General features: G+C 37.6%; 3 protein-coding genes across 6 annotated transcripts; 2 read left to right on the forward strand and 1 right to left on the reverse strand.

The window, feature by feature from the left end:
• Window positions 1–1,394: 1,394 nt before the first annotated feature.
• On the reverse strand, window positions 1,395–3,492 carry LOC124161963 (hydroxymethylglutaryl-CoA synthase 1-like). 2 transcript variants are annotated; one of them, XM_046538243.1, is made up of 2 exons: window positions 3,366–3,492; window positions 1,395–3,218 (listed from the first exon to the last, which is right to left on the reverse strand). In XM_046538243.1, exon 2 carries the CDS (start codon window positions 3,063–3,065, stop codon window positions 1,668–1,670), a length of 1,398 nt encoding a protein of 465 aa, XP_046394199.1. In that variant the 5' UTR covers window positions 3,066–3,218; window positions 3,366–3,492; the 3' UTR covers window positions 1,395–1,667. The 2 variants fall into 2 exon arrangements, with proteins under 2 accessions (XP_046394199.1, XP_046394200.1); XM_046538244.1 differs by lacking the exon at window positions 3,366–3,492 and adding an exon at window positions 3,315–3,333.
• Window positions 3,493–3,586: 94 nt separating this feature from the next.
• LOC124161964 (eukaryotic translation initiation factor 3 subunit M) lies at window positions 3,587–14,313 on the forward strand. Its single transcript, XM_046538245.1, has 7 exons — window positions 3,587–3,759; window positions 3,876–4,055; window positions 4,136–4,230; window positions 4,317–4,535; window positions 5,850–6,115; window positions 10,621–10,764; window positions 14,039–14,313. Exons 1-7 carry the CDS (start codon window positions 3,697–3,699, stop codon window positions 14,245–14,247), a joined length of 1,176 nt encoding a protein of 391 aa, XP_046394201.1. The 5' UTR covers window positions 3,587–3,696; the 3' UTR covers window positions 14,248–14,313.
• Window positions 14,314–16,155: 1,842 nt separating this feature from the next.
• On the forward strand, window positions 16,156–24,776 carry LOC124162435 (dolichyl-phosphate beta-glucosyltransferase). 3 transcript variants are annotated; one of them, XM_046538973.1, is made up of 8 exons: window positions 16,156–16,279; window positions 16,366–16,558; window positions 16,646–16,820; window positions 16,912–17,099; window positions 18,996–19,104; window positions 20,848–21,091; window positions 22,375–22,460; window positions 24,164–24,776. In XM_046538973.1, the coding sequence occupies exons 2-8, from the start codon at window positions 16,493–16,495 to the stop codon at window positions 24,271–24,273; spliced, it is 978 nt and encodes a 325-aa protein (XP_046394929.1). In that variant the 5' UTR covers window positions 16,156–16,279; window positions 16,366–16,492; the 3' UTR covers window positions 24,274–24,776. The 3 variants fall into 3 exon arrangements, with proteins under 3 accessions (XP_046394929.1, XP_046394928.1, XP_046394927.1); XM_046538972.1 differs by having other exon boundaries at window positions 16,157–16,341; window positions 16,422–16,558; XM_046538971.1 differs by having other exon boundaries at window positions 16,157–16,279; window positions 16,422–16,558.
• The last annotated feature ends 916 nt before the right edge of the window (window positions 24,777–25,692 follow it).

Raw genomic sequence — 25,692 nt, forward strand, 5'->3', positions numbered from 1 at the left:
ATATATAAAAACATTCCTGCAGTCTAAGGGTTGTCATTTTTCCAATTCGACATCATTAAGACATGCAATGATATTGTTTTTTCATTATAGGTCAGCTCTTTGAAATATTGTTCACCCTGTTAATCCCCCATCCATACAGCCTTGCGTTCATCACCTACAGCTTTTACCTTGCTTGGGCCCCCATTCTCATTCTCTAAGGCACGATCTTCACCCCTTGACACAATATATTGTGGAATTGCGTTCGAAAATATGTCATCTTAATAATTGCACTTAGTACTGAAACCACAGTTAGTTTAACTTATCAAATATTTTGTGAGAAAAGTTAACAGTGATTTACTTCTGATATGGATTTCACAAATTACCATCAATTAAACCTGATATGTCAACATAAGCAGTGCAAACAAGATGTAGTAAGGTTCAAAAGACTCAGAAAAATTTGAGGCGTGAAGAAGTGGAATGTAGAAGTAGCTCTGAAAGGGATTGGAGGAGAGAATACTAGGAAAGGGTGGAGAATATATGGTACCCTAGTAAGTTTATGAAGGAGAGAAAGATAGGCATACTTTAAGTTGAAGTAAAGTCATTATCCGGTGGCATAGATAAGATGACAAGTCAGGAAAGGAATATGTATGATATAAATAGGAAGATTTGTATGATTGCGGAAACAGGCCAGAAAGATAGAATCTTGAAGAAGAAAGTGTAATGGGTGAGGATAATCTCTAACAGGGGATTTTAAAACCATAAATAAAGAGCCCTCAGGGATATGAAGGTAGGTTGAAGAAACTGTGAGGAGGCAATGAAAATCCTATTACTTCAAGGTTAGACAGATGAAGTTCATAGAGGTCAAGATGGAAGAATAACCTGAGAATAGAGCATGGAGAAACCAGAGAAGAAATGCTATGGGCATTGTAACTCCAAACACTGATTACAGAATATTTTGTAATCAATCATAAAGATACAAATGTAAATGTCAGACCAATTCAGAAAAGTTCAAATTTACAAATTTATTATTGAAAGACATGATCGGGAACCATGTAAAGGGCAGCAAAAGTAAACTTGCGTCAGATATCAATGTTTTTTCTAATGGTGACAGCCAGTCCCACTAATAAAATAAAAAAAATTAGAGGCATGTATTTTCATAGTAAAATAATCATTTTTCAGGATCCCATAAAACTTGGCAGGGGAGGCCAAAATTCAGAATGTTAAAACAGGGTCGCTAACCCTTAGATTCGGGTAGCAGAAGTAGGCAGGATCAATTTGCAATGAATCTGAAAACCACAGCTTTGACCTTAATGAGAGGATAACAAAACTCATTCAGGTAAGTAGATATAAAAATAGATGGAAAATCTTCATTTTTAACTGTTGATAAATAAGAACCAAAATGAAGTCACACCAAATTTATGAAAATTTACTGTTTAATAAAATTTTTGTCGAAAGAATATAATATTATATGCAACTTACAATGCATTAGAAGCTGAGTTAACATGTAGGCACTCAACATACAAATGAGTAACAAATGAATCTCTAAATCTTATCACAAGCTAAGGTTGTTAACTGAAAACAACACATACAAAATAAACAACAGCAACACATTTCATGAAATTCAATTTCATTTCAATACTGAAAATGAAATGATTCCTAAAATAATTGAGTTTAAAAAATCAAAGCTGCTATGATAAAGGCACCCGATCATAATATCTGCGATACTTATCATCCACATATTTTAGATACCATGAGCCAGGGAAGAAGTTATCTACTTGAGCAGATGGGGTGTAAGGGGCCACATGATGATTCTTCTCACGGTCCTCTAGTATCTTGGAGAAATCTTCAGGAGACACTTTCAATCTTAAATCTAGCTGCTCCTGTACATTCAAAACACTTCTCACCAATACATCCAACTTGGAACCAACTGATGAATCATCTGACACCTTAATTGAAAAGAATGATGATGCAAGACCAGAGCCATAAGAAAATAGGCCTATTCTTGTACCAGCTAATAAATTTCCAGGTTTTTTCAACAAGAGAGAGACTAATCCGCCATAGAGAGAAGGTGTGTACATGTTCCCAATTTGATTAGCCAGAAACAGACTAGGCTCCGTCTTATTTTTAAAGCATTCTTTACTAAATACCAAAAATTCCTTTTCGATATCTTTGTCAAAGTAGGTGTCTTCCAGCTTAACATTAGCAAACTTTTCCAATCCAATAAAAGATTCATTGTGTCCAAATCTCTGAGCTCTAACAAAATCAATTAGCACCAGCCGAGCAAGGCTCTTTTGGACGAGTTTACAGTAAGGCGAGTGAAACAAAATTGAGTCAAAGCAGTTTACATCCCATTGAAATTGATTTTTCTCCTGCATAACCTTACCAGCCTTATCACAGTACATCTGATAGCAATTATCGAGGGCACTTAAATAGCACTGAATTGACAACTTCCCGTCTACAACAGGATACTCAGATTCCAAGTTGGGCTTATAGAAATCGTACACATGACGCATATAAGTAGAGCGGAGTCCACGTTCGATAACCAAGGGAGCATCAGGACCAACTAACATGGCCACAGCCCCAGCACCTCCAGTTGGACGAGCATTTCCTTTGGCGTATAAGGCTATGTCAGCTGCTACTACAATGGCTAACCGGCCATCCCAAGCACTAGATTCTATCCATGAGACGGCGTTGAATAAAGCAGCAGTACCGCCATAACAAGCGTTTGTTGTGTCAATCCCCTCTATGCTAAAGTTACCATGTTCCTCAAAGATTTGCATCAGAACTGATTTCACGCTCTTAGATTTGTCGACGATTGTTTCGGTACCTACTTCCAGTCGCCCAACTGATGCATGGGCAATACTATTACGCTCCATAAGGCGAGTTACGACAGTGAGACACAGGGAGTTAATATCGTCACGGTCAGTACAAAACCCCATTTTCGACTGCCCGAGGCCCACCGTGTACTTTCCTTGGGAGACGCCATCATAAACTTCTAAATCACTTTGATCCACGTACAAGTGAGGAAAGATGAGTTCCACCGCAAGGATGCCAACATCATGAGGCCATTCCGTACTTCTAGCCATGTTTCCCCCAGATTTTGATGAATAAAAACAGCTGAGGGCCGTGCAGTAAATTAAAATATTCCGGGGGCTCAAAAAATTTGTCTCACAGCAAGACCTTTTTAAACAACTTTAGCCCCGGTATAGGCATTCCGGATCCATTTTCCATGGCAGCATCTGAAAAAGGCAATAAATGGCTGAGATAACTTACCTCAACAAAACTTTGCGAAAACATGCAAAAAAAACTATGTACACCCCCAAAGAGTATATTACTCTCAATCAGGTGCAATTGGAGATAAAAATCGAAATCCCAAGAATTATTACCTAGTTTAAAAATTCCTCACGTTGCAGATGAAATTGCATTTCGTTGTTCCATTCTCTTCCTTCCGAATTATCGTTGTTGTTTTACTATAGCCTCAACCCCAGTACTATGCTATTAAATGTATTTATATTTTTATAGATGGTTGTAAGGGCTCATTTACGTTTAATTTTGAACCAATAATTAATTTATCAATACCTATTACCTTTTTACAATTTAATCAGGGTATTTTAAGCCATTCTGGTCGGCTTCGTGTCCATTTGTGCCCATGCTCGTTGTCCTCCGTTTTCAGGCCATGTCGTAAGTGCTTTCCGGCAAGAATTTTAGCATTTCAAAATGAATGTTCCAATATCTCAGCCCACTGCACCTGTTTACAGTGATCTTAACATCGAAGAGCAGGTAAATATGACTATAGTACAAAGGTAGAAGTAGATATCTGGGTAGTTACATGCATGGCAACAACCGTCTTGATGATGGTTCAATATTGTGTGTTGTAATTGCCGAACTTTTTGCAGGCGATCGAATTCAGGGGCTACTTGAAAAGTCTTGGCGCTGAAATATCGGAAGAAAAGTCACCGAAGGGTATCGAGGATGATCTGCATAAGATAATTGGTGTTTGTGATGCTTGTTTTAAGGAGGGTAGTGAAATGGAAATCGAGACGGTTCTTAATGGAATCGTTTCGATGCTTGTTTTGGTAAGAAACTGTTAGTGCATTATGAACATTTATATTCCCTTCTTTTAGCCCCTGGCATTCACAATTTTTCTCTTACGCAGATACCGGTTGAGCGGTCAGAAAACTTAATACTGGCATTTTGTGAGAAGCTCATAAAAGCACCCGGCTACAAACTCGGGATAGTTACCTTGCGAGTGTAAGTTGATCGAAATTTTGCGAAAACATTGCGCTGATAATACGAAATGAAGTTCATCTATTGTGAATCTGCTTTTCTCCTTACAGGTTGTGGCTGCTTTTCCAGTCAGTTGAAGAGAGGTCACCAATTCGTTATCATGTTTACTATCATTTGGTTCAAGTGGCTCGTCAAGTGGACCACGTTCGAGCGGTGTTTAGAGATGTTGACCTTCTCAAACAGCAGTTCGCTGCATGCCCTCCTTCAAATGAGCAGATGCAGAAACTCCTTCGCCTTCTTCATGAAGTCCTCCTCAGTTCCCATCAGAGGTTGGTTTAAAGATAAATTATTTAAAGCGTTCTATGATACCTCTATTGTATATCAGTTCCCAGCTCATTTGTTTACTTTGCATTAGGATTTTGCTGTTTCTTAGAAAAAACTCCACTTAACCCATGTTGCATGACCATTTTCTTTCAATTCTGGGGTAATTTTTTAAGCATTGAATTGAAATTCACAGAGTCCGATCACCATTATGGTAAATTTAGCTTTATTGCCTAAGTGAGAGGAAGGCCTTATTTAGTACATCTCTTGAAGGCGGCTTATTGCTCTTTCACCAGTCATTTTGCACGCTCTCTTCTCTTTAAAGAAATATTAATACTCACGACCAGAAATTTTCAGAATCTAGGGTTGTCAATTTTGCAACCTAGCCGAGCCTCACCCCCTTGCAGGGCTATAAATCCCAGGTCCAAGATCATCATTTCAAACTGACCTTACTTCCTGTATGCTCAACTTTCTGGTATATTTTTTGCTGTCAAACACATTCTCTACACTTTCACTCCATCTATTCTAAGCCTATCTGTTCTGTCAACATCCTGTGAGTCTTGCCCTTTAGTTTTGGCTTAGCTTGTTCCCTCTTAGCAATAGATGACACCTTATCCTTGGAGTACACCACCTCTACCTCTTCTTTATACTGCAACTATTCCATTTTGTCTCATTGCTTCTTACTGCAGACTTGTCTATCCTTCTTTATTTCTTGTCATGCTCATAGTGTAGTAATTTCTCTGTGCTAGGGTTCTTTCTCCCCCCTCTCTCCTCCATTTCCATAATAATTTCCTCCTTATATTCACAGTTGAATAATCTTTCATTTCTTCTCATGTCCTATTTACCTCCCTGATACTTCTAAAAATCTGCTTGAACCCTATCTCTCACTTCTACAGTCTCTGTGTACCTTTCACATATACTTCTACCTACTATTTTTTGGTATTGTCTCCTAATTGGTCTTATCACAGCATCTGCATTTCACTTTTTCTTAATTTTACCAATGAACCATTTAGGATGAAGATACAATAGTGAGTGATTGTAGGTTTTGACAACCATAAGACTATGGAAGGTATGAATAATGGTTTTTAATGTTCTTACCACGGTGCCCTTGTTTGAATGAGGACAATGCTCAATTCTTATGCTCTCTTGTTCAAATACTCTTGAGCTCTGTTGTTCTTAATAAGGAATTTTTGACCCTCAACTTCTTCTAAAGTTCTCTAAATTGTCTTTGCTGAATCTTTTTTCACTCAATCAGATTATTTCTCTGCTAAGAAATTCTTGTACTCTAGTAATAAATATTCTAATTTTAACTCATTTTTCAGTGAGCAAGCTGCTAAGGTAATGGTTGAATTGCTTGGGACATACACGGCTGAAAATGCTTCTCAAGCCAGAGAAGATGCTCAGCGATGTATCCTTGCTGCACTTGCTGATCCAAACACCTTCCTGTTGGATCCATTGTTGGCTTTGAAGCCTGTCCGATTCTTGGAGGGGGAACTAATTCATGACCTCCTTTCTGTATTTGTGGCTGAGAAACTGCCAGCATATATTCACTTTTATCAGCATCATAAGGAATTTGTACATTCCCTTGGTAAGTTTCAGTTATAACTTTTCAGATAAATATTCTATACTTGGAATACCATTGGTTTAGATAATAGCTGGTATTTCCAATGGTCATTATGGGGTAAAACAAGCAAATGCATACCTTAGAAACATGATAACACTGTAGTTCATTACAATGAGTGCTAAAGGTACCCAGAAAATCACTAGTTACAATGCTAACTCATTATAGCTGATGTTTATTGAAAATTGCATCTTTTTCAGGTTATATGGCATGGGAAGTAGAGTATTTTATTTTTAATACAGTTGTAACTATATATAAGTAATTAACTTATGTTAAATATTTATTATTTTATGAAAATAATCACGTTTTAGTACAAAATTAGCAGATGTCTTGCGAAAATAGCCTCACTACTTGGTTAAAACTAGGGATGGGTTGGTTCTGGTACCTGGTTCTGCTGATTCTTGGCCTGTGGAACCAGTATCGAGAACTGGTTCCAAAGCACCGACTTTATACGATTGATTCTCGATACCAGTTCCACAGGCCGAGAACTGGGTAGCAGAACCGACCCCTCTCTAGTTAAGATACAACCTCGCTGTTTAAGTTTTGAGGTATTATGGAATGACTTCCCACTCCTAAGTATCTTTTTGGCCATCAGTGACTTATGCCACATTATTCTATGCAGGAAGAATAAACAAAGTCGCATACTAGACCGCCTGACCTTGCGATGAGGTAATCCATCACTATCTGGGCAGTATTGAGATGGCGGAGGGTGAGCAACATCAGACAAGCTGTGTGTCTAGGCGATGGCATTTGTTTGGCACACCTTATTTGCAAATGTTCATGGGAGAATTCTCGAAAGTCTCGTGAAACATAATTGTCGCATAAACCTATGGGATTCTGTGAGCAACAGCACTACTATGTGCTGGACATTCAGGTCTGATTTCACTTTCATCTGCATCCAGCTTTGCGGTGGTCCCCCAGCAAGGAAGTAAGACATAGGGGATGATTAGAATCATCGAAGTTTAACATGGAGTTATCCTGAGTGTTATAAATCCTGGACAACATCCACAGCAAATTGGACTTCATTTAGAGCTAGTGCAAGCCCTAGCCCTAATAATAGGGGGATGATTTCTCTATAGTTCACTATGAATCCCTTTCTAATTGGCTGAAAAATTTTTGTACAGTCCTGTGGATAGTGAGATAGTTAGCCTTATTAGATCCCTCTTTAAGCAATAGCCATTAAGTTATAATGGGGTCAAGTACTTGCCAAAACCTGGAACTGTCAGTGGATTATATTTCAAGCTATTTAACAATGAGTAGAAAGCTGCAAATTTATCAGCATAGTGATGGTTTAAGTCTTTGGGTGTATTGGAAATGGAACTAGTAGTCCTGGACATAAAAATCTTACCCCCAGTAGCCAAAAATTTTCTTAGTCTTGACTTGACTTAGAGTTGGCAATGTCACTGAACCACACCCCTACTGAAAATAACAACAAACACTCTTTTGAGTACTGAGCAATGGCCTCTTTCCCTGCTGCCTGAAAAGATTTTTTGAAGCCCATCAAGGAAGATGTTTTGACCAGCAATTTTTATGATGTGGTGCCCCACCGCACTCTTTCCTCCCCTCCGTCCATCACTCTAACATATACCATTCAATCCTGTGGGGCAAAGGTAAGGACTTGGGAAGGAAAAAAAATGAAAGTGGCCTCTGAGAAAACCTTAAAAGATTCGATCACTTATCGTCAGTGCTTGAGCCCAGAGGCTAGTTTTGGTATATGATGGTACAGTTCCAATCCCCATATATCACGCATGTTCCTTCTTGTAAGAAATAAGTGTTGAGGGAAACATTTGTTTCATTTTTTTAGGTACATATTTGATATTATTTTTAAAATAGGTTTTGATGATAAGATTACGATTGTTTGGAGTCAAACATACTTAACTGAACATTTCAGTGTTCATATTACTTCGCAAGATTGGTTTATTATTTAAATCCCCAGAATTTGACAACCCTTCAATAGTATATTTATCTTTGAAGGGATGTACTTCTTGGGGAAATCAAACCCACTGCCACTGATAAATTGTCTTTATAGGCAATTGATGATGTGTGTTGTGGAACATAAAAAGCATCTCATGAGGTCGACTTCTGCCTGTGAGCATAAATTTGTGTATTGTGGAATTCATGTTAGAATGCCCTTACTATTAATACTATTATATGAATTTAATCATTGTGCATTCTATTGTCTGCCTAAATTTTATTTCATGCCTGGGATGTGCACTTTAACCCTTAACCAGTGACGTGCAATTCTTGTTACACTACCAGTGACATGTGGTCTGAGAGACCACAAGAAATCCAAAAATCATAAAATGTTGCAATGTCATTTTTATTGCTTAGTTTAATGTTTCTTTAACTGCTAGCAATGATGATGTGTGCAATGATGCGTTTGACTAATGCCAAAAATTTTTATCTGTTTAATGCATATCTTTACGCAGGAAAATACACAAATGGGATATGTTTGCCAGACAAACACAATTATGCGATATTTCTGTGGGACCCCATGATTGTGTCCGAGAGGCGAAGAACTGACTGGGATGGTTTTGATAGCTTTTTGTGTTTGTCTGGGAAACCTATCCCATTTGTGTCTTTTCCTGCATTCAAATATGCGTTAAACAGATAAAAATTTTCTGCATTAGTCAAATGCATCATTGCACACATTATCATTGCTAGGAATATACATATATTTTGAAACGGCATCGGCATCTGATGGCAATTAATATTTTATCAATGGAAGTTACCAATCCCAACAAATAGCAGCATTATGAGTTTTTTACTAGGGAGAAAAATAACTCAATAATTGGAGCTACTGTGTCAGTTTTGTATTGGGTCATTCAATCTGCTGGGCTATCAAAGTAAAGACTCGTAAGAGGTATAGTAAACCGTTGTCCTGACATTACTGATCGGAAAATTTCAGTGACTGTGTGCCATCTGTGACAATATTCTGCAAATGTCTTTATCATTAGGTTTGAAAATCATAGAATTAGCCAAAAGACCAAGAAAGCTTTTAATTCCATAAAATCAACGTTTTGTATCTCCAGCCAGCTATCCTTTTTATGCTTTTCTTATGCATAGCTTGAAGCTTTGTATTTGTCCAGTGCAAAATCTATTGCAACATTCGCTCATTAAAAATCTGAGACCAATAATCAAGACAATCAATATCCTTACCTAGTGATATAATTCAATCCTTCAAACAAGGTTTCTAAGTAAAAATGTTATGGAAGGGTGTACGAATTTTCCTCTTTTGCTCATTTGATGACAACTGCGAGCGATGTCTCCTGTAAAAAAATTTTCCTTGCCTGAGGACAATTTTTACTACATCATTTCTGTCAGAATCTATGCTCCCTCTTTTAATATCAGTTGTAATTGTTGGCATTATACCATTTTTCCGAACTGACGGTGGCTGGGTGGAAAATAGAAACTAGCCAATGAGAAGCACTGCCCCTTCCACCTCTCCGTTCCCCTCCATCCCCTTCCCTTTTCCCCTCCGCTCCCTCCATCCGGCCGATCGGCGTTGCCAGCCTTGGGAATAACGGTACTTTCGGGGGCGGCAGAACGAGCACTGTGCAATCTCCAAAGATTCGGCTTGGCAACACTGCTAGCTGGAGAGCGATGTGCACTGCACAGAGTTCGGAGAGAGACTGCGGGCTCTTCCACACTTTCTCCTGTCGCTCTTCTGTGATTGGCTAGAAGAGTGGGTGGGTTTCGAGCACGCTCAAGGTCAGCAGCCGTCAGTTCAGAAAAATGGTATAGTTGACAGATTTTTTCACTGCTTTAGCAAATACACACCCAAGGACTTTTATGGTTGCTTTAAAAAAATAGTCGAAATAATAAAAAAATATGCTTTGAACAAATGTAGACGTAACGGCACTTGTGTGTCGATGTTTTACTTTAATTACTAATTTTATTCAGTCCATTTTTATTCACTGCTAAACAAGAGGTCGCAGCTTCAAGTCCCGTCTGGGTATGTTCACCCTATCCTGTGCATGGTTGTTCATCCCCGTGTAATTGTTAACTTGTTGAAAAACCCCGATCTAAAGGCCTATGTTAGCTGTTTTTGGAGGTACAGGAATAAATAAATAATTTTAAAATTTGTAAGAGACCAGTGACTTATGTACTTAGGTGAAAAAATCGACAAAAATTATGATGCTTCTGCAAGCAATTGGTTGGTTCCACTTTTTCTGATTTGGTTCTTGACTTCGGATCCAAGTTCCTGGTCTTAAATTAGCTCACAAGTAGCTCAATTTTCAATGTTGAAGGAGTTTTTTTTTAAGAAAAGAGAGAAGCCATACCAGCAGTTATCCTCTTTGTCATTTCCAAGATTAAAGCAAAGATAATGAGAAATGTTTTCCTTGCTAAGACATTATATTTTTTGATATTAAAATGGTAATGTTTTGGGACAATTTTTAAGACAATGTTCCATTTGGAGGAAATATTACATTTTGATGCACAAAATATCGATCTCTTTATTCAACTTGCAGGATTGAACCATGAGCAAAACATGAAAAAAATGAGGCTCTTGACCTTCATGCAGCTTGCGGAGAGTAATTCAGAAATGACTTTTGAAACTATCCAGCGTGAACTTCAGCTGACACCTGAAGAAGTGGAGCCTTTCATCATTGATGGTATGGAAGATGTATATATATTTGTTAGTATGTAATTAATTAATTTACACAAAAAAGGAATCTACCTCTTTAGATTATGGGTAGATTATGTTGTTGTAGATATCGTAATTTTTTTAATCTAAGAAAATTCAGATTTTTTCTGCAAAAAAAGGGTTAAGGTGGAACCTTACTCACTCACAAACGCTCAAAAGCATACTCAAATTAACACATATGTTTTGAAGAAGACTTTTCTTTGGTATAAGAAGAAATATTGTGGCTCCTGAGCATTTGGAATAAATAATGAGTTTTGAAGACATCATTGGTACTTATGTCATGATATCGTGATGGCAGAAAGGTGACTGTGATCCAATCAATATTTTTTTCTTGAAGTTTGACCTGATGAGGCCACCTCAAAAATTAGATTGTCACTAGAGCTTCAAAATATGCTCATATTTTTTCAAGTGTGTGCTACTGGCCATATAAGTCTGTACTTTGTTATTTAAAGTTAATTAGGACTCAAAATTCCATTTCAAAGACCTAATCTTGGAAGACGTTTGGAGTTGAGACACTAAGAAACTGAAGGAGTCTCCAGATCTACTTATTGGGCAGGACAGATGAGGTGCACCTTGTTATTGTGTAGGGGAATCCCGTGAAATTTGGATTGCATGACCCCTCCTAAAGGCATTCACACCATAGGTGATGTCTGATGAGGTAGAATGCTCCGGTAGCAATACCATTGAACGTAAGATGTAATTAATTATTTGAGCTATCGCATGGGTTACTATGCTTCCAAAGTTTCTATGTATGGTCTTAAAATTCCAAGGTGGTGCCTGTGCCAAGATGGACTCTGTGTGCTCATATCATTCACGGAAATCATTCAAGCAAAGTAGAGCATGCTTGAAATTTTATTCGAATGATCATTCTAATGAAAATTCACTGTGTAAAATTGCCTTTATGCATCTTATGGTGAGAGGTCATTGTGCCTACTATTATGGATAATTTTTAATGCAAGTACCATCAGTCTCTATAATCATTGGCGTAAGTTGAAATGCATTTTCAGCAATGTGAAAATTGCTCCCGGAGCGTACACCCATGTCTCGTATAGCGCAATTTCGATTAGCGCAATTTCGATATAGCGCAATTTCGATATAGCGCAAATTCGTTCCTCGGGGAAACATTGCAACGCAGTGTAGCCTAATCAAAAATCTTAAACGCTCTCGTGATAAAACGTGAACTTGCGCTAAGTACACACGAAATTTCTATCAATATACGCATATTAATATTATTTCTTGCCTCAAATCTTCTTTTTTGTTTATATATTAATCGAAATTCATTGCTGCGCAATTGCCAAAAGTATTACTCGTCATTGGGTCTAGATAGCCGGCCTACCGAAGATTTATCTCGTCTCCTTAACAGAATGATAATAAATAATTTAGATCGTTAATTAAGCGTGGGGCTAGTGGAAATGAGTTTTTTTTCAGCAATACGGTTTGTGACGTATTTTTGCCGTCGTAGGTTACCGGGCGATTGACTTCCAGGTAGAGTGTCTACGCTGAAGCCTTCAAGGTCATCGGTATTCACGGGGGAGAAATGAAGCGGTGACCGAGTTGCGCATGAATAGCATCAACACATAAAAGGGTCCGCTATAGAGTCTTAAACACAATGGCTTCGTTCCCTCCCCGCAGTCATAGCCCTTCTGCGTCTCAGGAATACAGTTCAGCAGAAGAAGGTGATTTAGATAGAGCCATACAGAGTAAAAACCAAGAGAATATGGCAAAAAATAGGGATGCGTGTAGAAAAGTCAAGAATTTATCAAGAAAAGCCATTAACCTAGAAGAGGACTTGAGAGAGGTTAATTGCTTTGAAAATGGAGAGCGTCAAAGCGATATTACGCGGAAGTTTAAACTCACGATGCCTTATTCTGAATAAAGACGAAGCTAAAATATCAATGACCTCAGCCGCACCAACTTCAACCAAGCGGTCTACGCATACGGAAAGTTCATGGTGAATCAGTACAAAAAGACGAGAGTGGTAATCGCTCCGAGACATTAAGTGAAAGCTCCGGTTGGTTCCAGAATTTAAACGGCAAGCAGGTATTTTCAGTGCGGCGATATCAGGTGAATCTGCAAGTGTTGATAGCGCAGCCACCACAACATTTTCTGATGAACTCCAAGCTGTTATTGAAAGTGGCTCCTTTCCCCCTCAACTAGTTTTTAGTGTTGATGAGACGATATTCTTTTGGAAAAGAATGCATTCTCGTTCATTCATTTTCAGGGAAGGAAAACCTGGGTCAGGTTTCAAGGCATTTAAAGACTGTTTCACATAGCTGCTAATGACTCGGAGGACTTCAAATTAAAATGATTTATCATTCATAAACTCCGCTAGCTATGAAATGGCATTTAAAGGAGTATTTTCCTGTCATTTCGATGAGCGACAAAAGGGCCTGGGTGACACATAGTTGTTTTTAGACTAGTTTGAAAAATCATCAACTGCCGGCAACGCATTACGATCCCCTGAGATAGCAGATGTTAGCCCACCCGCACGACAGGATGGAATTTCGAAAGCACGTAAGAATTTTTTTTAACGTGAATAAAAGTCTTTGAATGCGTGAATACTATCTTTAAAGATGTTTTAAACTATAAATATTTATAGAAATAATGTTTTCTAAGGCTTTTTATGGGAATATAGATGTTTTAGAGGAAATTCAATACCCAAGACCTATGCTACCAGGAACGCATCCCTATCTTCCCTATGTTAAAACGCTCTCGTATAACGCAAATTCGTATAGCGCAAAGACCCCAAGGAACGCATCCCTTGCGCTATACGAGACATGGGTGTATAGGACTAAATAGGAGATTATAAAACTCACTTTTGATGCCAACTGAGGAGTGTTATTCCTTGAGACTTTTAAATGAAATTCCTTTTACTTTACCTCTAAGCTCTCCTGGAAATCTTGTCACAGTAATTGTTAAAAAATAAAAAAAATTTAAAAATGACAAAAGAGCGTTTAAATTTCTAGTTTTACAGAAGTAAAACATGAGGAACTTATAACCTCAATGGAAATTAACCCAAAATTCAATTTATTTCTCTGCATCAACAAGCAGCTGACCATGGGTTTTGGTGTTAGTAAAGCTTATACTACAATAAAAGGTTGTAATAATGCTCTCCTCCGGATAAAAAAGGGTCATAAGAACCCAAGAACAAGCCACTAAGAAACTTTCAGGTCTGCTAAGGGGTAGTGTAGTGGCAGTGATGTTTTTCATCTCTTTGTCATTTGCTTCTTTTGTCATTGTAGTGCTGAAGACAAAACTTGTTAGGGCAAGGATGGATCAAGCAGCCAAGAAGGTCTTTGTATCCAGCACCATGCACCGTACATTTGGTCGCCAGCAGTGGCTTCAACTCCATGAGCTGTTGCTTGCATGGAAAACCAATTTGAATAATGTTCACGACAGCTTGAAGACAGTAACTGCAGCCCAACTGGAGCTTATGCAGTCTGGTCAATGAGCATTTTGTATTATCTATTTGATTTGTAACTATCTTTGTGTATGTGAAATTAAATTTCTATGTTCAGCCGGTGAGTTTTATTCTATTATTAGTCTTGTATCATTTTAAATTATATTTTCTACAAAAATTTTTAAATCTTGTTGGTGAAGTAAATTTAGTGTTATTATTTGCAAAGATGGAAAAGTATCTTAAATTAATTGTCCGTGGTGGACAAGGTTTGTATGTAATGATGGCATGATTGATGTATGACATGATTGCTCAAACCATTTCATAATGCATATAAAGTTTAACATAGAACCTTAGTAAAGAATCTTAACGTAAAAAAATATTTTATCATGATAATGCTAAAGTGATGGAAATTTGGCTGATGAATACTGATGTCCCATCGTTAAGTTTAATGTATACATTTCCAGGTGATATTTACACTGGAATCCTTTTAGAGTTGCTTCGTGTCCTGATGAAACCTGCTCACCTAGTTATTACCTGATAATGGTCCTACAATGTTCTTGTTGCAATTAAAAACCATGGTTATTCGTTCAGTCCCTTCATTTAATTCAAGATATAACTGCATCAGAATAATTAATGTTTTTTGCTCAAAAAATGTATGGAGTACATTTCCTTAAAGCTGTTGCAATGTTTGCCTGAGGGTAATGTGCTGATCAGGAGAATGATTTTGCAGATGACTAATTGGAAAATAAGCTCAGTTCTAACTATGTAGATATTTATATAGTTGAGGAATTATTCATTTGTGCAAAAACCCATCAAAGGTGGATCTAAATTGGTAGTGGTTAAATTTGTTTTCAATTTAGGTCTGATAGAATCGCTAATTTAAAGATGCATGTGCAAGTATTCTCCTACAATTCCATTTTTGCCCGTTTAAATTACCTGCCCATATCTCTTGATGAAATGGGCCAACAAAAATGACTACGCTTAGTTTTAACTGCGGAGGAGTGATGGTTATTCTTGCGGCTTCGGTGCCAGTCAATGAACTATCACCAAAGCTTTAAGTTTCACCAAATGGCCAATTGTCCTTAATTTAGGATTTTCACACAGCATTAGATGTGAGCAAAATTGCTGCAACCATAATTAAATTAATGGTAGATATGTACTTATCTTAATAAGGGAATGGAACGTGGGCTTCCATATCAGACGACCGAATCAACGAGTGGCTCAGCAACATAAAAGAAAATAAGAGTAAATATATGCACTTTTAGGTACCGTCAGAGGAAAATAAATTATCTCGAGCTGAGAAATGATTATTGGAGTATACAATTTGGAAATAATGTTCTTTATAGATACACCATGCCCTAACCCCACCCCAGCATAATCCAAGCTGCCCACATCAAGATTTAAGTATCCATTTTCTCTGATTTTATATAATTTAGAGGGATGAATTATTTAATAAAATAATGCCATATCACTCATCCGCATGTTGGTTCGATCGTCTGTTATGGACGCAGATGTCCATTTTCTCATTGAGATAAGTACCATTAATTTCATTGTCCCATCACTTTAGTCCATATCTGGCATTATTTAGAAAGTTAAGTCAGTAAATTCCTAAATTTGGTGAAAATCCGACAATCCTTTCGGTAAAACTCGACTGTTAACGCAATTTTATCTGAATGCGGCTAAGGAAATAATGGTGTTCAATGAGTAGAAAATAACATTACCCACCACAAGGATGATACGTACGTCTCCTTCCATGCCCCTTTACAACGACAAGATGAACCAGTTTGATACAGAATAATTATTGCTGATGAAGCTATTGCGACATTCAGTCCCCTCGACGTCGTGGATGTGACTTTATACTTCTCCTCACAAGAAGCGGATAAGCCACTGCAGTTGAGTTGGCGCCAATCGCCACGTGATTACATTCGATAGCAATCGATAGTTTGCTGCCAACACCACTATCCACTGCTGCCAACAGTGTCAGGTTGCCAGTTGTACACATTTGTATTTGAATTTAGCTGATAAATTTGCTGGGCAGGGAGTCGTGGTACCCGATGATGCATATGGCTTTATGTTAGCAAGTGTGAGTTGTAAAGCTCTGAAGGAGAATTTCATTTAGAGCAAGTGCTATCTTATTTCGTTGCGGTAATGATTTCTATTTGTTTTAAGGCAACTTGTATTCCGGCGTACATGATGTTGACGAAGCGAATGATTTTCTTTCGCAGTAATCTTAAATGACTGTTGTTGGTATGTACCCAGTCCTAGGCCGGAGAAGATTGTGTTTTCATTTTCAAGAATGATGTACGATTTATATTCCTTGGCTTTGTATGCCGCTATATCGTTGTTATTGCTGTTTTCTCTAGTAAGTGTGATTGTTATTTTTGATATATAATGTGAATTTTTGTGATTATGCCTGACTATTACTTGCACCCTCTTTTTCCACTTGTAGTTCTGCTTGGTTCTTTGCAAAGTTTCATCTCCTTATCCCAACGTGTTGAGGTTGGACGAAGAAAAATATTTTGTTGATCCAGTCAATGGTAATCGAGTAAAGTTTCCTTCATTAGATGATAAATGGAGTGTTCATTTATCAGTTATTATTCCAGCATATAATGAAGAAAGCCGTCGTAAGTGAATAACCATTTAATAACCGTGTACATTTGACAACCCATCTGATTTTCTCTAAAGTATCTTACATGCGTGAATGCATACTTTCAGTTCCTCCGATGCTGGAAGAATGCTTGGAATACTTGTCTTCACGTGAACCAAACTTCCTGTATGAATTAATTGTAGTCAGCGATGGGAGTCGTGATAAAACTGTTCAGGTTGCCAGTAAATCAAGAAATTCAAACATCAGAGTGTTAGATCTGAAGCTGAATCGTGGGAAAGGTGGAGCCGTGAGATTAGTGAGTAAATATCTTGTCATTGCATAATTACTCTTGTTATGGGTTTAAAATATAGCAATGACCCTAAGAACGTCATACGACGCTGGTACAGGACAACAGCACCTGGCAAGGGCTGTAGACCTGTTGATGATGACCATCCCTCAGTTTATTTACCTTATTTATCGGTATTATCAATTATTACTGATTCACAGCCTCCCACCGTTGGTGGTTATATGAATTCTTTCTCAATTTCATGTGCCCCAGCCACACCCAGCTTTTCCTCCTTAATCTCCTCTACGAGTTTTCTTTTGTCACCCTCCATGCCTGTGTAAAGAACAGAGAGACAGTTTAATGAGTTTTTGGGGCACGCTGAGCCCAAGTAAAATAAGCCATTATGGCTGATACACTACTTCATTCATTCACACGATGCATCAAGTACAAGCATATAAGTAAATTCATAGAGTAGGAAGGAAAGGGATTGGAACATACGAAAGGGATAGGAACGTGTAATGTAAATTTTTTTCCATTAAATGTTCCTATCTCTTTCTTTCCTACTCTATGAATTTATTTATATGTTTGCGATCAAGGTGTTGTGTGAATGAATGAAGTAGTTCCAATGTATGGGATCAACCAAGCAGAATTCAACTTTCCGTGCATCGATCAATATGCATGAAAATGATAGATTCTCTGTACTTCGGGAGGGTGTTTTGTATTCATTCCTTGTTATAATTTATTTGACGTGAAAAGACAACTGAGAAATAGGAAGGGTCGCTCTTTTTCGACCTAACATTTTTGTTTACATTCTATATCTTTATTTTGCTTGTAAAAAAGAAACATAGTGTGAAGCCTCACTGCATATTTTTAAGAGTTGTTTTATCAACACTATTTAAATTTTATGAAATAAGGTGACCTCGGAAACGGGCCACCTGCCATACACATGATAACTAGAGTAAAGCCGGTGAGAGTTGTCCGATGCAGAGGCGCAGCTAGGAATTAAGGCTGGGGGGTACAGGTGCAACTAATACCGGGGTGTGTGGGGGTATGGAATACCCTCCAGGATAAGCGGTAAGTGCGAGATTAATAAATTGCGGAATTTTAAGATTAATGGTTGAAAATGGTGAGTGGCGTTTTACGGCTTACGAGGAATATTTTATTAATCCTTACACTATTATATTATTAATATGAATCCGATGAAGTGAAATGGATTAAACTGAAAAATTTCTCTGAGCTCTGGGGGGGTTATCCCCCAAAACCCACCCTCGCTGCACCACTGGTCCAATGACTTTTCAAAAGGAGGGGTGGAGAACCCTGTGCCAGCACGGTTTGCAGCCAATAGCTGTCCCCCAAACGCACCTCACACCCTTGCCTAGTCATACAACGTTGTCACATGCATATGAAGCACTGTAACAAGCCTGAGCCACCAAAACAATCCCTTTCTTAGAATCGCCAAAACAAGGGATTCTTCCTTTGGGTCCTTTACGCTCCTTGTCCCTTCTGGCTCCTTTCTTCACGGAACCCTTTTGTTTACTAGTGATGTGGGCGTTTCCTTTTCTTACCTGGCAACCTTGCCCCCTACCCTGAACTAGACCCATCGAAATGTCATCGGACAACTCTCGGCGGCTGGACTGTATGCTTGAATGTTATGCTTTGTCACTGAAGTGGAGCATACCTGATGATCAGTAATATATTTTTTGGAAATTTGAAATGAATTAAAGTGCTTTTTGTTGGTATTATTCTTATGTGTGTGCTATATTTTAGAGTCAAATAAATTCTTATTATTTCAACTGTTGATGTTGGCAGTCTATTCACTCATTGTTCGATTATGATCCCATGTTCATGAAACATCTATTACCCTTAACATGCACACATTTATTTGTTTTGATTTAATTAAATTTTTATGTTCTCTTTTTTTCTCAGGGAGTAGAGAGCTGCAGAGGTGCTCTAATACTATTTGCTGATGCTGATGGTGCCACCAAATTTTCAGATTTGTCAAAATTAGAGGACAGTTTGCGGGATCTGGTTGAAGGTGATTTCAAGTTATTTAATAGAACTATATTTATTAAATATCTAATATATAAAATTCTTGTGTCACGGTTTTTTCTTCCCAAACTCCTCCAAAACGGCTGGACTGATTCCTATAAAATTTGGTGTGTATGTTCAGTAGGACTGAGAAAATGTTGTTAACTATTTTTCATTCTTCTCCAGGGCCTATGAGGCCCTGGAATTGGCCCTGAGTCATTTCAGTAAGAAATACATGTAAAGTTCGTTTATAATGACTGAAGACCTTTATTCTTTTTTATGTTGAAATTAGTGATAATGATCACATGAAGTTGAGACATTGGAAAAAAAAGAAATTCACATTCTTATTCTTGCAATCGAATTTCGTTTTCCACGTGATAAATGAATGAATGAAAAATGTACATTAATTTTTAAAATTTTTTTACTGTTTTGTACTGGTCAACATCGTTCACAGCATTTTCCTCTTCAGTCCTATATGTACCACATCCCCACACACTTACAATAAGTTAGTTATTTTTTATTTGACCACCAAAATATTTACAAGAAATAATTTATAAGTCAAAATAATGTTCGCTGGTTCAGCTAGTATTGTAAAGAATATGTGTACAATGATGTGGAAAAATGATGCATGTAGCACATAATATTAATGGTTCAAGTCACTGTCACTGAAACATAGACTCATAAAAAGAAGAACACCCAGGAAAAAAAAACTCAGGAGCTTTCGAAGTTGTAACTTCTTTCTCAGCGTTATGAGTGAAAGTCAAGAAAGGAGGAGTCATTCACTCTCAAGGCTGAAAAAGAATTTACAACTTCGAAAGCTCCTTAGTTTTATTTTTTCCCGTGTGATTTTTCTTTTTGTGTGTCTTATGTTTTATTGATGGTAACTTCAACCATTAATTCTATAGAATATAAATATATTAATGATAGTTATTGTAAATAATATATGTAGTTATATTCTAAGGAACATCTATTAATTGGTGTCTCAAGCAGATCATAAACTTCCTAGTATATCTGTGATCACTTAAAGATTAAATAATTTTTGACTTAATAAAGAGGTTAACAAAATCATGTATGTTGGTAAATTCTGTTTTTCACTGCTTATTAGGCAATATTTCCAATTAAATGTTGCAAAATAGGCCTTGACAATTGAAATGTGTGAGGAAAAATTGGACTTATTCATGAAGCTTGTACTCAAATAAATTTACTGTTGCAGTGGCGTAACGTGGAACATGCTTTGGGGGTGTGATGAGAGGGTCTGAGACGACCCCCCCCCCCCCAGGCAATGGGGGAAAATTTTTGAAAAACAATGGAATCCCTAGAAATACATTTCACATCATTTTGGCCCTTAAAATTTGGGTTTCACTCATAATTCCTCTGGAAATAATCACAACAGGGAAAACATTAGTATACTATTTTTTTATTTCTCTGAGGCTTTTGGGGGGGGGATCTATCCCCCTCGCCTCCCCCTCAGTTACGCCACTGTACTGCTGTCATATTGGTTATTGATATATTTTCCTTTATAATTATGATTCCCACTCAAGAGTATCGTGATTCACACAGTTTTTCTGAGTACATCTACAGGTCTATAAGAATGATTACAAATTGGCTCTGTATTCCTATATATTGACAATTTGTTGATGTATCATACTGTAATTACTGTTCTGTAATTAAGACTGTAAGAGTAAAGAGTAATTGCGTGATCATTTGTTACTTCACTATTTTCAGTTTGGCTTCTTATCTATTTTGTTAGGTGACTACAGAAAGGATCCTTCGAAGGTATCAGAGGCCTTAGCGGTTGTGTGTGGGTCGAGAGCACATTTAGAAGCAGAATCTGTTGCCAAGCGATCAATATTTCGTACTTTCTTGATGTGGGGTTTCCATTTGCTGGTGAAGACATTTGGTGTTCGTGACATTAAAGACACTCAGTGTGGGTTCAAGCTTTTCACCAGAAGAAGTGCCCAACTAGCTTTTCGATCACTTCATGTCGAAAGATGGTTTGTATATATTTTTGTGTGTGTTTTTCCTAATCATTTATAGCCATACTGCAAATTTCCCCGTTTTTTCTCATTCCTCATTGTTGATCAGTCTTAAATACTTTATTGCATTGGATTTAGATCTAGTTCTGGAATCATTAATCAAATCCCCACTGCTTAAGTTTGTAATTGCATGTAGATGTGCGTGTATGTACTCACTTATCATGTGTATTGCACCTGAATCACTTGATACTTTCAGAATTGAGAAAAGTTATGTTTTCCTAGTGTCAAATTGATCCAAATGAGGTTTATATTCATGTGACTACGTAGGTTTCCGCGGTGTTCAGGTTCCAATTTCTCCATGTTTCCGGTGCAACCGCGTGGGTTTGTTGGTGATGACAAAAGCTGTCTGCCATATCGGAGCACGCCTGGACCCTGGGACATGACATTAAGTTTGACGACGCCAAGATAATAGTGAAAGAAGGCAGATATTTTCCCAGACTCATTCGCGAATCCATTGAGATAGCCCGGACGGACAATTTTACCAGAGACGACGGCTACCATCTGGATGCCCATTGGAGGAGGCTCATTAGGCGGACCAATAAGAGAGTGGCAGCCACAACTGGCGGGACTGACCCCCTATATAAAAAGGACAAAAATCGTGGACCGGCATCATCTTCGACCTGAAGACGCTGGCAGCAGTGCCAACGAAACTGTTGTCATCACCAACAAAGCCGCGCGGTTGCACTGGAAACATGGAGAAATTTATATTCATGTGTTAAAATTTGATTCCTTTAAAATAATGGGAACCCGTGCCCCAAGGGCTCTAAGCACTGAGGACCTTCATTTGGATTTTTTTGGGCTGAAAAGGCACTCTTTTAATGTAAAACATGAAAGTAAAGCCCTATAGGGCCGAATTTATGTTTGTTTTAACCTAATATTTATTTTGAAACCTGACTGGTTAAACCGCATTGTATGACCGCGGTCCCATACGGCTAAGAGGGGTAATATAAGACGAGGGGTCCGGGACCTGCTCCCAGATTTTGAGCGTAAGGCCTAAGCCCTGCAGTGTTGGGTCCCGAAACAAAGACATCTTATACTCCCGACCATCATAAAAGGGGGAGAGCTAAGAGACATATATATTCGGCATTCGTTCATTTGCATAAGAAAACCTCCAACAAAAATATGCGGCTTTTGTCTCCCGGGTTAAGAAACGTCCACAGGTATATTTTAGTCTTAAGTTGGGAAAAGGGTTTAAGCTGCTCTCTCCACAATCATAAATTAATTTTTTTTCCTTTTCTCAGGGCATTTGATGTGGAGTTGCTGTATATAGCTAAATGTCTCAAAATCCCTATCGCTGAAATTGCTGTGAACTGGACGGAAATTGAAGGTATGTGAAAGTTTTCTCATAGTTGTTACTTATTACCATAGACTGTGAGAGTGTTAGTGTTGGTCAAAAACCTCTTATGAGTTTCAGCAAAGTCACGAGAGCAGTAAATGTTGACTGTGAGTTCTCATGTGTGTATCAATCAATCAATCAGTTTATTTGTCATTAAATAATGTAATATCACAATAGACATCGTCAAAAGATACATGCAAGCATAAAAAGACAATAAGAAACAGCCTTGATACAAAAAACTGTGTATATGTCAGGTATTACAAATATATTGCAATAAAAATAATAATTGACCCTTTAGTCCCTTTAATCCAAGCCCTCTTCATCACACTAGACCTTCTAGATCCCCTGACATGTGTTCATCAATTGAGTACAGGGGATTCCTGCACAACCATTTCTGAGCCATTTTTTTTAACTTATTTTTTTCTTTTAATTTCATTGCCGTTGGCAGTACATTATATGCCCTAATAGCCATGTTTATAAAATTATTTTTTGTCTTAGTCAGTCTCTGGAATGGTATGTCCAGGTCATCTTTGTGCCATGATGACTTACCTCAAACCAGTCCATGGATGATCAGTCCTCCTGCAATGACCCAACCGTATAATAATTCTTAACATTTGATCACCTTCATATCTCCTTTCGTGGTAACCCTTGACAACTTGGAATGAACTTTTATGGTATATGTCCAGGGGTGGTTTGGGGTGATTGGGGGTCCTCGACTGGGGGTCATGAAAGGACCCCCCTTCCCTCATGATGGGGAATATTTTAGGAAATTTCATTCCCGGAAGTATTCATTGATGCTATTCTTCCTCTTAAAAACTAGATAAAAGTTAGTAAAAAGTATCAAATTCATAATAAATATATTTACTATGAAATATGAGAATTTCACAGCTTATAAAATTTAAATATGTGCTATGGTTCTACTATCTATTTAGTGAATTTTTTCCTTGAAACTCCATCGCCAACCTGGCCAGACCGCCGGACTTGGAGTGCAAATGATGCACCTGTTTTCACTATTGCTGTGTCCTTTCTAGGGGTCGACGCTATGCAAATCGCGTCATAGGTGTAGTGTATTATTGTAAATTTTCTATCTGCCCTTATATTTATTAAATTTACAAGTACATATATATGAAATTATTTGTTTAGCACCTTAATATAGGTGTAAGGGGCAGATGAGTATGGGATACTTTTTGAAGGAGGACATAGAGAAGGTTTAATAATGCTTAGTTAGCGTTGATAGCAGCATGACTGAGCTTAACCTAATATTTTAAGTTACTGTAAAGCAAAGTAGTTTAGATTGGCTTTTAAATACGCAAGATCTATTAAATGGAAGGACTAATTGGGTACAGTTTTCATATCACTAAAATTTTTACTAGATGTTATAAAACAGGCACTACGGGATAGAATATGTTATTTAAGTTAGAATTAGTTGCCCTGATCCAGTGAACTTTTGGAATCAAGTGAAATGATATGTGCTCTTTAATATTGGAAAATGGTGTTTATATGCAATGAAAATATTCAACTTTCTTTCCTGACCTGAGGGATCTAACTGCACTGTACAGGGGGAAAAATCCTTCATTCTCATGAGAGTTTGCCCTCTATTCAAAGTGAAAGTAATACCAAGTCCTGAGTTTTTTTAAAATTTGCTTTAGCCACAAAATTAAATTTTGGTTTATATTTAGTATATCTGTTTTCAGGATCAAAAATTGTTCCAGTGCTCAGCTGGTTACAGATGGGGAAAGACTTGTTCTTGATATGGCTGCGATACAGACTTGGTGCTTGGAAATTGAGGACCAAAGTGGACTAATTGTTGAGAGGTTTTTGTGGACTTTTTTGATGCATTTAACTTTACACAATACGTGAATTGTGCTATTGTGACTTGTTAAAACTTTTTTATTCTTCCTTTAAGGAATATTTAATATTCCTCTTCAATGATCGAGGAAATGTTATTGAAAGTATTTATTTCTTAATAATTTCATGCAGCATAAGTTAAAAACTATCGAGTCTTCTTGAACACACATTCCTGGAAAACTTTTTTAATGATTTTTTTAGTACGTTGTCACAAATTAGACTTTAAAAAGTGCAGCTTTTTGCCACTATTAAATTAATGATGCAAACAATTCAGTGTCATCATGAATGAATTAGATCATTATTTGTACCAACTCCATATTTTTTAGTAATTTTGAATGCAAGAAATACTTAAAACTCTGTTTTGGCTGTATTCCTTTCTTGGCTTGAAGATGAATATGTTGAATTTTTATCTAAATTTCATGCAACATCAGAACTGATTAAATCACATATTGGAATTTTTGTGTGTGGAACTGATTTCATGATTTATATCCTAAATGAGAGCAGTGGCGGTGCGTGCATATATATGCATGTTAGCAAGTGCACACCCAAAGATGACTGAATTATAAAAGATAACTATTTCTTTACAACGAGAAGGATAAAAATCCTGTCTAATTATGGATGTGATATGAAGGTCCGAACAATACAGCTATTATCTTGGCGAATTCACTGCTCTACATGTGTGCGATCCAGTGGCATTGCGGCGGCCGCAAATTTGGTCTATGCGATTGCTTGAGGGTGCTCGGGCAGGATGAGGTAAGTGGGGGGCATGCACTGTTCATATGGGTGTTGTAAGCATACTCAAAATGATGGAAGTGCACACGTGCACGTGTGGTGAGTAACTCCCAGGTAGTGGTGTATCTGCCACCTACACTACCTGCACCCAGGATCCTAGTCCATCACAGAGGTCTGTCCATAGATATTAGTGCAGAGTATTCATGGGTCCGTCAATGCATCCAGTGCCATTTAGCGGCATTTATTTGAACTTGATGCTAAAAACGCTTTCCTTTGTGTGCTTCTGTTTAGGATTCATCATTAATAGCATACTAAACACATTATAATTTTTGCGGAAACTTGTAAAACAGGAACACAGTGCTCCCGTGAATGCAGCTAGCAAGTGATCGCTTCTGTTTTATGAAGGGAATTCTAACAGAAATAATAAGCCCGGTGTATCCTAGCATTAATGCAGTAATTCCAATAATTTAGCGTCCGATTTCATTTTTTTGTAAAGATCGCAGAAAAAATTGAGCGAGAATGAAAATCATGCACAGATAATCCGCAACCCGGATAAACCACAGCCAGATAGTCAGGAGTCTGCTGTATATGTCTCAAGGTAGTCTTTTACTTACGATGTTCAAATTAATGTACATATTTCAAG

The sequence above is a fragment of the Ischnura elegans genome, chromosome 7, assembly GCF_921293095.1.
Source record: "Ischnura elegans chromosome 7, ioIscEleg1.1, whole genome shotgun sequence".
Lineage (NCBI taxonomy): Eukaryota > Metazoa > Arthropoda > Insecta > Odonata > Coenagrionidae > Ischnura > Ischnura elegans.

Excerpts from the sequence above, each read along its gene's own strand:
- LOC124162435 (XM_046538973.1), top strand. The coding sequence starts at position 16,493 with ATGATGTACGATTTATATTCCTTGGCTTTGTATGCCGCTATATCGTTG. Across the intron at positions 16,559-16,645 it reads TGTTATTGCTGTTTTCTCTA|TTCTGCTTGGTTCTTTGCAA; the intron begins GTAAGTGTGATT and ends TTCCACTTGTAG. Across the intron at positions 17,100-18,995 it reads AAGGTGGAGCCGTGAGATTA|GGAGTAGAGAGCTGCAGAGG; the intron begins GTGAGTAAATAT and ends TTTTTTTCTCAG.
- LOC124161963 (XM_046538243.1), bottom strand. The coding sequence starts at position 3,065 with ATGGCTAGAAGTACGGAATGGCCTCATGATGTTGGCATCCTTGCGGTG.
- LOC124161964 (XM_046538245.1), top strand. The coding sequence starts at position 3,697 with ATGAATGTTCCAATATCTCAGCCCACTGCACCTGTTTACAGTGATCTT. Across the intron at positions 4,056-4,135 it reads TCGTTTCGATGCTTGTTTTG|ATACCGGTTGAGCGGTCAGA; the intron begins GTAAGAAACTGT and ends TCTCTTACGCAG. Across the intron at positions 6,116-10,620 it reads GGAATTTGTACATTCCCTTG|GATTGAACCATGAGCAAAAC; the intron begins GTAAGTTTCAGT and ends TTCAACTTGCAG.